This window comes from Microtus ochrogaster, chromosome 15 (genome assembly GCF_000317375.1).
Source record: "Microtus ochrogaster isolate Prairie Vole_2 chromosome 15, MicOch1.0, whole genome shotgun sequence".
Lineage (NCBI taxonomy): Eukaryota > Metazoa > Chordata > Mammalia > Rodentia > Cricetidae > Microtus > Microtus ochrogaster.
Window position 1 is genome coordinate 896,707 of NC_022017.1, and position 10,247 is coordinate 906,953.

The 10,247-nt window shown below is 52.4% G+C and overlaps 2 protein-coding genes across 2 annotated transcripts in view; both read left to right on the top strand.

Moving 5' to 3' along the window:
* Itga5 (integrin subunit alpha 5) overlaps positions 1-2,897 on the top strand; it is a 23,287-nt gene extending 20,390 nt beyond the window's left edge. Inside the window, exons 29-30 of the mRNA XM_005353778.3 lie at positions 225-347; positions 898-2,897. Of these exons, the coding sequence (XP_005353835.2) occupies positions 225-347; positions 898-981 (207 nt within the window). The 3' untranslated portion in view covers positions 982-2,897. The remainder of the gene's footprint in view (positions 1-224; positions 348-897) is intronic.
* A 3,158-nt stretch (positions 2,898-6,055) lies between these two features.
* Positions 6,056-10,247, top strand: part of Znf385a (zinc finger protein 385A) — a 27,412-nt gene continuing 23,220 nt past the window's right edge. Inside the window, exon 1 of the mRNA XM_005353779.3 lies at positions 6,056-6,168. Coding sequence (XP_005353836.1) covers positions 6,159-6,168 — 10 coding nt within the window. The 5' untranslated portion in view covers positions 6,056-6,158. The remainder of the gene's footprint in view (positions 6,169-10,247) is intronic.

The following is a 10,247-nucleotide window of genomic DNA, read 5'->3' on the forward strand; positions in this document are numbered from 1 at the left end:
TGGTAGACCAGGCTGGCCTCGAACTCACAGAGATCCGCCTGCCTCTGCCTCCCGAGTGCTGGGATTACAGGCGTGCGCCACCACCGCCCGGCCAGGCTCTTCTATCTTTAAGTTCAGAATGTTGTTAGCTAAAAAATGAGAGATCCAGGTCCAACAGCCGTTAGTAGCCAGGAATAGAGCGGAAAGAGTTTATGGATTCTCAGTGTCACTTGACTTATCTCCAGGTGGCCACAGCCGTGCAGTGGACCAAGGCAGAAGGCAGCAATAGCGTCCCCTTGTGGATCATTGTCCTAGCCATCCTTTTTGGGCTCCTGCTCCTAGGTCTGCTCATCTACGTCCTCTACAAGGTCAGCCACACCCTGCCCCAGCCTGGCTACCCTCCTACCAGGCCCTGCCTTTTACACAGTAGAATCCAAGAAGCCACCCTCAGATCTGTTTTCCAGCACAGGCCCCATCTCTGCCCTGGCTACTTTTACCCATCCTGTCTTTTACTATTGGACCCCTCCTTTCAGTCTGCGGCCCCCAATTTAGAAAGAAGCCTCCTGTCTCAGAATAAGTTTGCCAATATTGCAGAACTGCAGATGGCAAATAGTGACGGCATTTGTGCTTTCCTCGACAGCTCTGCAGCAGCTAACGACAAATAGTCATAGTCTGCAGGTGGCCACCACCGCTAGGCAATCAGACGTTTACCCCTTCTGACTTAACTGCTAGCATTTTTAAAACTCTGATAAAAAGATTGCCCCATAATAAATCCCTGATTTTAGACCTCCCGCATCCAAACGCGGGTATTCAGAAGCCACTTTTGCAGGATGGGGAAGCCGGAGGCGGGACGGTCCTCATCCCCTGGGTCCCTGGTTGAGTGAATGTGGCCTCTCATTGTGCCTCCTTTCTCATTAGCTTGGCTTCTTCAAACGCTCCCTCCCATATGGCACAGCCATGGAAAAAGCTCAGCTCAAGCCTCCAGCCACCTCAGATGCCTGAGTCTTCCTGATCCCAGACTCCTGATCCTGAAGAGCCAGTCCCCTACCTGCCAACAGGGAGGGACCAGGCACTTCCTGAAGGTGCTGAGAGCTGGGGAGACTCTGTTCTCCTTAGCCCAAAGACATACTTGAAGGGCCAGAGATGGGGGACGAGAAGCTGGAGATGTGTCCCCCATGCACTGTGAAGGACCCTCGTTTACACATGCCCTCTCATAGATGGGGGCCTCAGGGCCAGGGACAAAAGCCTCAGCCTTCCTTCAGCCTTGCGTTTTGGAGACTTATGAAAGCCACTTGGAGCCATAATAGGAGATCCAGCAGTGGTTCCCTGGGCCAGACATACCGCCAGGACTTCTCGTCTGGTTCCAGCCTGAAGCTAAGAGTCTGAGACTTGGGGGAGTGAGACCTGGCAGCTCCGGTAGCCCCCATCCTGGAGGGCCAATAAAGAACACTAACCATGGACGGTGCCGCAGGGCCAGCTCAGGACAAATCCTGTACCCAGGTCTGGGAAGTCACGAGAATGGAACCAGACCTAGGCTGGGGCCTGGGGTCGGTCTGGAGCCCAGTCTCAAATTTTAAGAACCTGCGCTCACAGGATGGCATTTGGGTTAGCTGCAGATTCATCCCTGACTTAGGACAAGTCAGGAATTTCCCAGGACCCTAACCAGGTCACAGTGGCAACAGATCTGGAACCTCAGCCTGTCCAGACACAGGCTTCACTCATTCCCCAGAAAACGGGGAGCCCCAGGCCTGCAGACCTGGGTTCTGCCCACCAGCTGCACTGATGCTGCCCCTTCCTCCCTACCCCACCCTCTCCTCTGCTCCAGAACCCACTCCCAACTTATTTAAACTCTGTTGCAAGTGCAATAAACCCCACCCACTGCCCCCACTGACCAAAGTTGCTGTCTGTCCTTCTACCCTAACTCTCCAAACCCATCCTAGACCCAGAAAGCAGGGCAAAAGAGAAATATCTGTCTCCCATGGGCCTGTTTCCACTAGAACTAGGTATGTTAGCATAGCACCTGCTTTCAATCCCAGAATTCTAGAGGGAGAGGCAGGAGGATCAGTTCAAGGTCAGGGAGAGAAACAGTAGGAGGAAAGGCCTGGAGAGACCTCAGGTTAGGAGTCAATTCCTAGCAATCACAGGATAGCTCACAACCATCTATAATGAGATCTGGTGCCCCCTTCTGGCCTTCAGGCAGAATACTATATACATAATAAATCTTTTTAAAAAAAAAATAGAAGGGAAAAAAGGAGCCCTGTAGTGGTGGTGCACCCCTTTAATCCCGGTCCTCAAGGCAGAGGCAGGCGGTCTCTGAAATAGAGGCTAGTCTGGTCTACAGAGTGAGTTCTAGAACAGCCAGGACTACACAGAGAAACCCTGTCTTAAAAAAAAAAAAAGTGGGGAGCTTATCTCTGTTGTTCCTCATCCAGCCCCCACCAGATCTGGGCTTCCCTACCATCAAGGAGCAAAGAAGGAAATCTCTTCTCTTTGGAGTTGAGAGTTATGGAAGAATGCAGAGAGGTCCCGTGGAGAGGTGAGGAAAGATCTTACAAAGCACTCACAGGGGCTTCCCTTAAGTCAGAAAAATAAGATGAAAAGAAAGCCCATTAGTTTTTTTCTGTTTGCCTTGCATATTTTGTGTGAATACATGCCACAGCACAAATAACGGAGGTTCGGAGACAATCTGCAGGACTTAGTCTTCTTCCACGTGAGTTTAAGAGTCAAAGTCAGGCCTGGCAGTGGTGACCCCCCCCCCCATTTTAATCCCAGCACTTGGGAGGTAGAGACAGGGGGATCTCTGAGTTCGAGGCCAGCCTGATCTACAGAGCAAGTCCAAGTTCAACAGGCTTCATAGCTACACTGAGAAACCCTGTCTTGAAAAAAAAAAAGAATCAAACTCAGGTCTTCAAACTTGATGACAACAACTTTTAATCCTCAGTCTGCTGTGGAGTTTTGTATTGGAGTTACTGTTGTGTGCAAGGGTAAGGTGAAGGGTATTAAATACTTCACATGTGCATGTGTGTATCCTTGTCAGAAGACAACGTTGAACTTGAATGTTGGCCCTAGTCTTTTTTTTTTAATTTTTATTTATTATGTATACAATATTCTGTCTGTGTGTATGCCTGCAGGCCAGAAGAAGGCACCAGACCCCATTACAGATGGTTGTGAGCCACCATGTGGTTGCTGGGAATTGAACTCAGGACCTTTGGAAGAGGAGGCAATGCTCTTAACCTCTGAGCCATCTCTCCAGCCCTGGCCCTAGTCTTAAGGCAGCATCTCTTGTTTACTGCCGAATACCATAGACTAGCCGGCCTGGGGTGGGTGCAATGAGATCTCAGACACATGCAATTATACAAGTCAACCTTTTATGTGAGTTCTGGGGATCTGAACCCAAGTTGTCAGGCTTACATCTAGGCTCTTACAATCCTGTGATGGTCCCATTACCTCCATTTGTTCTAGGAGACTCAGACCTGGAGCTTATGTAACTTGCCCAAGGTCACACTGCAAAGCAAAACCAGTAGTCACGCTCACAAGTAGTACCGGACTGTGACACTCCCTATTCTTAACCAACATGCCAAACATTGGAGAACTCAAGTTTTCCAAAGAGGGAACCGGCACCATGAAAGCCTCTTTCTCAAGGTCTGTCCTGAAGTGCACAGACCTGAAAAGGGCAAAGCTGGTTATGTCTTGCTAGACCAGAATCTTACCACCAGAGGGCAGAATAACCACAAATTTCTGGGAATCTTGTGAGACCCAACTCCCCTCAGCAGGGCTGTTATTATTGACTCATACCCTTAGGCCACCTTCAAATAGTCCAGGTTAGCTACGTGAACCACACTCCAGACTAAGGTCTTGGAATCTTATACTTACCGAGTGTCTTCAAGAACCCACAAGGAAAAGGAGTGAGGTTGAGGTAGCAGAGACACACTGAGGAGCACCCCATACATCCAAGGACAGCAGGAATTTTCAAGGGAGATCCTACTGGGGAAGGTTGACACCAACTCTAGGGACTGGATCTGAAATGTCTCCCGTTGTAATGAGGAGGAAATGAAGAAGGGAAGTGAGCTGGGACTTGGTGTCATGGGTGTGTCGGTCTATGGTGCGTTTGCTTCTGAGGGTGGCTTACGGAGTTCCTTGGGCTCAGGCATGCCACAGATACGATCTAGCACCAGCAGCATCCCTGAGCGAACTTCTTTCCTCTCTCCTGAGCTGAGCTGCCTGCCCTCGTCTCTCTACCCTGCAGACACATGCCTCACACTCTGGAGTCTGAGCAACCCAGAGGAGCAGGTAGGCTGTGGAGATCGCTGCCTGAACCCTCTCCTTGTCTGCATTGGTGAAGGTGGAAAAGAGGGGAGAAGGAAGTGAACAGAGCAGCTGGAGATGTGGGAGGGGGAAAGGGCTCAAAAGAGGCAGCTGGCAGGCGGGAAGATGATCTGGGGGGTCTCAAGTTTCTTAACATCAATTAGGGCAGTCAGCCTGGACTCATTAGTAGCCTGGGGTGCAGGGCTCATCAATAATGAATTCACCCCACACAATGCTCCCCCTCCCAGCTGCTTGCAAGGTCACCCCACCCTCCAGCCAGCTGCCTCCCTTAGTAAGCTAAGCAACCCCTCCTTTGAGTTCTGCCTAACTCAGAGAGCCTAGAGACACTGTGGGCAGGTGGATGAGGCCTGAAGGGCAAAGGTTCTCTCAGATCATCCAAGACCAGTGCTGGCCCTTGTCTACTTTGTCTCTTCCCTGGGGATGACATGAAAGAGGAGGGGCTGAATCTAAGAAGCCAGATTTCTGTTATAGAAGTGCAGTGGGATCCTGACAGGTTAGATTAAAAGCAAGATTGCCTCTGGAGGACACAGAGGTCCCACCCAGGTCCTCAAACCAGGACCACAGGACCCAAAGACCAAAGTGCCAGCATCCATCATCCACTCAGCCTTGAGCTGGAGCATCCGGACAGTTGCAAACAGCTTTTCACACAAGGAAAGCAGACATTGCTGGAGCTCGCGATAGGAACCCAAACTTTCGGCACCCTAGGTGGCCATCAAGCCCCAACTTTCCTCCAGAAGCTAGAAATGCCCTCCTTTCCTGAAGGTTTCTGGATCCAGTCCTACCACCTTTGACCCCGGTCTCCACCCTTGCCTCCACCCTCCCTAACCCCCCACCCCCCAGTGTTCCAATTCCCAGTCTCATCCCCTTTCCCTCTGGCTAGGGTTGGCCTAAAGCTGGCTGCTTGGCCTTCTGGGAACACGGCCGGCTGCCCTCCCTCTTGTGGCAGGTACAGACAGGTTCAGGCTGCAGCAGCTGCATCTTCCCCAGATACCTCCTTGACTCTCACACTCCAGCCTCCTCCTACTTGCCTTAAGAACACCCAATCCTCAGACGTTCTCCCCAGCCGTTTACACCCCTGCTACCTGACTCACAGCTCTCCTTGGTGGAGAATGTCCTGCATCTAAACTCGAAATAGATACTCCTCCTCCCCAACTCAGTCCAGGACATCTCTAGAAGGTTGTTTCTTGCTGATTCTGACTTTCTGTCGTTTTCCAAATGCCCTAGCGATCGCCACTGCAAGCGCCTATTTATTTCTATTTCCTCAGGACCAGGGCCACTGATTTCAGTCTCTTCCCTCGGAGATCCACCTCGGATCCCTCTTCAGACCCCAAACTCACCTCTGATACCCAATCCCGACATCCTGCTCCGAAGCGGAAAAACAAACTAGGAGCCAGGCATCCTCACTGCATTCCCTGGACACAGTGGGACACCACTATTCCACATAACCCGGCCTCTGACCCCTCCCGGAGCATTTAGAATCCCGGCCCCCTATCTGCCGAGGATGCGTCTTCCTGCTCTCGTACTGAACCCCTCGGGAACCTAGGCATTTTAGTTTCCAGCCTCCTCCATCGCCTCACACATCTTGATCCCCAGCACCAGCTAAAGCGACATCGTAAAACCCAGAGATTGGGGGCGGCAACCGAAAGCTTGGAGGAAGTGGGAGGCGGCCAGGACGCCTCGCGGAGCCCTGGGTGCCAGGGTGCCCCTCCGGTCTTCACCTGCTGTGGGCCCCGCCCCCGCTCCGCCTCGGCCCGCCCTGCTCCTTCCCGACTCCTCCCTCCCGTACCCCCAGTCCGGCCAGAACGGCCCCCGGGACAGAACGACGTTGAACCCCGGGCGCCTGGGTCCTCAGCATGATCCTCGGTGAGTGGTCTCCGCGGCTCTGGGCTCCGGGTATTTAGTTCCCTCTCACTGGGTCACCTCCCCCGCCTCCACCTCGGCACCGCGGTGACTGCGGCCGCCTGTCTGCCACCCGTTCCCCCTCCCCCCTCATCTGGCTGCACATCTGGGGTCCCCTCTTCCCCTCCTTCGCTCGCTGCGGCTTCTCCTGGTAATCTTAGGGAGGGGCAAAAAGAAGGCCGAGAGAGTGAGACCCCCGCCCCATAATGAGAGTATTGCGTATTCATGAGGCTCATGAATATTATAAGACGATGTATGAGAGACTGGGGAAGGGGGCTGGTCCTGGCCTGGTGGAGTTGAGGTAAAGGTTCTGACCCGTCACCCCCAGCGCCTTCCCCCACCCTTGGCTTTGGCACTCCGACAGCCTTCTGGGCCCAGGATAAGAAGGAAAGGAGGAAGTGGGGGGCGGAGGGAGAAGATGTTGGGTGTAGCTTCGAGGTGAGTGTGGTGGGAGGTAGGAACCTGACCGGTGAAGATAAGGGGGCTGGGTAAAAGAGCGGGTGGGAAACTGTCCATCCCCGGCTCTTGCGGCTTAGAACCTGTCTCCGCAGCCGTCCTGCCCCGACACGCCGGGACCTGCCCCTCTCTCCCTGCGCCGGCTGCCTGGGCCCTTCTTCCCCTCTTTCTCCTTCCCTTCCACCCCAGACCTGGGTCGGGGGCTACAGGAGACCGAGGGACGAAGGAAAGTCGGAGTGGGGGAAGGGAAGTCCCGCTGGGCTCTGACAGCCAGCCCGTCAGCCTTGGCCACCCCATCTTCATGACCTACATCGGAAAGGGAGCCCCAGGGATGGGGGAGGAGAGGGCCTAGCTGTACTCCCGGCTCTGCAGCAGCCCCTGCCCACAACCCTGCCACCACAGCAGTGAAAAGCCTGCTATGACCTCTGACCTCCACCCTTGCTAGGCCGGTTCCAGGACCCTGTTTATGGTGGAGCCCCCAACACTCTCAGACACCTGTGGTCTCCCTGCCCCCACGGAGGACACGCTGATAGGCTATGCCTGGCTCTCATCCCTCTCCTGAGACCCTCTGCCTGACTTCTTTTCTTTCCATTGACTGTGTGTCCCACTAACTCCACTAGGGTCTCTCCCACTCGGCCCTCCTCCCTCCATCTAGCTGCGGTGTGGTCTCGGTCTCTCTGTGACTTACCTCCAGCTGGCCATCCAGCTTAAATGAATGAGAGAATAAAGGCCTGAATGTCTGTCACCCACCTGTCTCTAGCGGATGATCTGCCCTTCTATGACTACTGCTCCAACTCCAGGGGACACCCCAATACAGTTCAGACTCAGGACCCCAACACATAGGCTCCACATTCTGCCAGCCTGTGTGATTCCTGTGTTCTAACTGTACCTTGAGCCAGCTGAAGAGTCCACATCCTGCTTGCCCAGAGCAGGCCCCAGTCAGAAGGCCCCAGGTAACTAAGTGTCAGAGACCTGGAAGAGCCCTGCCAACACCCAGCCACAAGAAGACTGAATCCAAATTCTCTGATATTGGACCCTGCCACCAACTGGCCTCTACCATCTCCCTGGAGGACGCTATAATTAACTCCTTCCTAGTGCCAAGTCCATAGAGGGGTGGGTGCGCCCCCCATATCCCAACCCTCTTTAAGAAGAAGAAGCAGGTGGCCTGCTTGCCAGGACCCAAGGCCTACCTTTAAAAGCATAGGAGGGTATTCGGGTCTGAATGCTAAAGTCCCTGAGGCTTTTCCAAGGCAATCCTACCTAGCTCAGCTGAATGTGGGCGCTTAGGCCTATAATCTCAGCAGTCTAAGGGAGGAGAGAGGTTACTGGGAGTTGAGGGCAGTCTGCCTACAAAGTGAGTTCAAGGCCAGCCTGGCCTACAGAGTAAGAACTTGCCTCAAAACAAAATTAAAACACACAAGAATCAGGGCCTCAGCAGGTCCCTGGTGGCACATACCTTTAATTCCAGCACTGGGGGTGGAGGAGGCAGGTGGATCTCTGTTAGTTCAAGGACAACCTGGTCTTCAGAGTTAGTTCCAGGACAGCCAGAGCTACACAGAGAAACCCTGTCTCAAAAAGTAAAAAAAAAAAAAAAATTAAAAAGGAAAGAAAGAATCAGGGCCTCAAGTTTCAAGATGGCAGTTTTGAGTTCACATTCCCTAGGCTGCCTTATTCCTTTGCAGCTAAGTTCCTGGTTTAGTGAGAGGGAGGCCCTTCCGCTGAGGTCTGCAGTCAGCTCCTCCCATCCTAGGCCCCACCTCCCTCAAGGCCCCACCCCCACCCACAGAAACCCCGAGGTTATTAGGGTTGGTGTTTTTAGTTGTGCACAATCATCCACTTGTCTCTTTCATCTTTGACTTCAAAGCCTTTCCAGCCCTCAGCCTGTCTTCTGCCAGGATGAGGCAGAGGGGACAGATTCATTGGACTGGACCAAAAGCATAAGACACAGGAGTTCAATGCTTCCCCCACCAGTCTGACCCTGATGTTAGACATTTCTGGGAAAGAAGCTAAAAAGCCTAAAGAAGAAAAGAGGTGGTTAAAGATGAAATCTCAAATCTCAAATCACAACCTGTTCCCATCTTAGCCCCATGATGTGCCTTTCACCACGAGGGACCTTAGTCACCTACAGCCCTAACTCCAAAACCTCTCTGATTTCGGTGTCACCCTTGGGAGACAGTCACTAAATCACAGCCCTGCCCAGATGGGCCACTCCTGGAGACAGCTCAGTTCAAGGCAGACTTGCTGGGACTGTTCCTATTCTCTACACCAGACTGCCCAGCCCACCCAAGACGACCCAGAAGCCATGGCTCAGGACCTGGTCAGACCTTTTAGGGGAGGAAGGAAAAGAGCTGCCCTCACTGAGATGCAGGAAGCTAGGTATGGCTTGACTGTGAGATACAGAATGCAAGCAAAGTACCCAGGGCTAAACAGGGGTCTGTAAGCTCACCCCTGTCGAGTGTCTTAGAAATTGTCTTGTATAGAACATGTAACAATCCCCTGTGGAGCAGGGTGGGGCTCTGTCTGCTGGCGGTAATTACACTAATGAGCTTCCCTCTAGAGTGGCCTGCCCTAGCTGGACCCTAACTCCTCCCAACCCTGCCTAACCTGGGTGCCACACACATGTACACAAGCGCACAGTTTGCTCTCCTTCTCTTCCTCCAAGTTTCCTGCAGCCCTCACCTCCCACATGACAAAAGCCTTGGATTTGTTCCTTTCCCCCCTGCCCTTCCTCCTCTTCTTTCTTGTCTTCCTTTTCCTCTCCAGTCTACCCAGAAAAGCATGATGTTTTGAAAACCTTACTCTGGAGCAAGACCCCTTCAAATTCTATACTTGCTGTGTGACCTTGGTCTACTAACGCCCCCTATCTGAACCAACTGTCATCATTTATCATAAAAGAATTCATTTATTCAGCAAACATTCATGGAGCCCTCGGTGTGTCGTGCCAGCACTTTACACAGACTCGTTCAATCTTGTCATCAGCTCTCGGATGCAGGGATGCTGCTCTAGTTTGACAGATGAGAAATGAGAGTGAGCCAGTCAGAGACCAGCTTCTACTCCTCCAGTTAGCACAATGAAACCATCTCGTGGGACATTGTGTAGATAAAGTCCAGTCAATGAATAAGCCGCAGAGGCTGGAGAAATGGCTCAGCAGTTTTAGTACCTGTATGGTGGCTCACAACCAACAGTTAACTCCAGTTCCAGGGGATTCAGCACCCTCTTCTGGCTTCTGGGGGCAGGGTACGAGGTACACACAGTACACTTTGATACCTGCAGGCAAAACACTCATACACATAAAAATAATAAAAATAAAAATAAGTAATTTTTAAATAGCCAGTTGTGGTGGTGCACACCTTAAACCCCAGCACTGGGAAGGCAGAGGCGGGCAGATCTCTGTGAGTTTGAGACCAGCCTGGTTTGTATGTCTGCATTAGTGGACAGCCAGGATAGTATTTAAAAAAAAAAGAAAAGAAGGGGCTGGAGAGATGGCTCAGAGGTTAAGAGCATTGTCTGCTCTTCCAAAGGTCCTGAGTTCAATTCCCAGCAACCACATGGTGGCTCACAACCATCTGTAATGGGGTCTGGTGCCC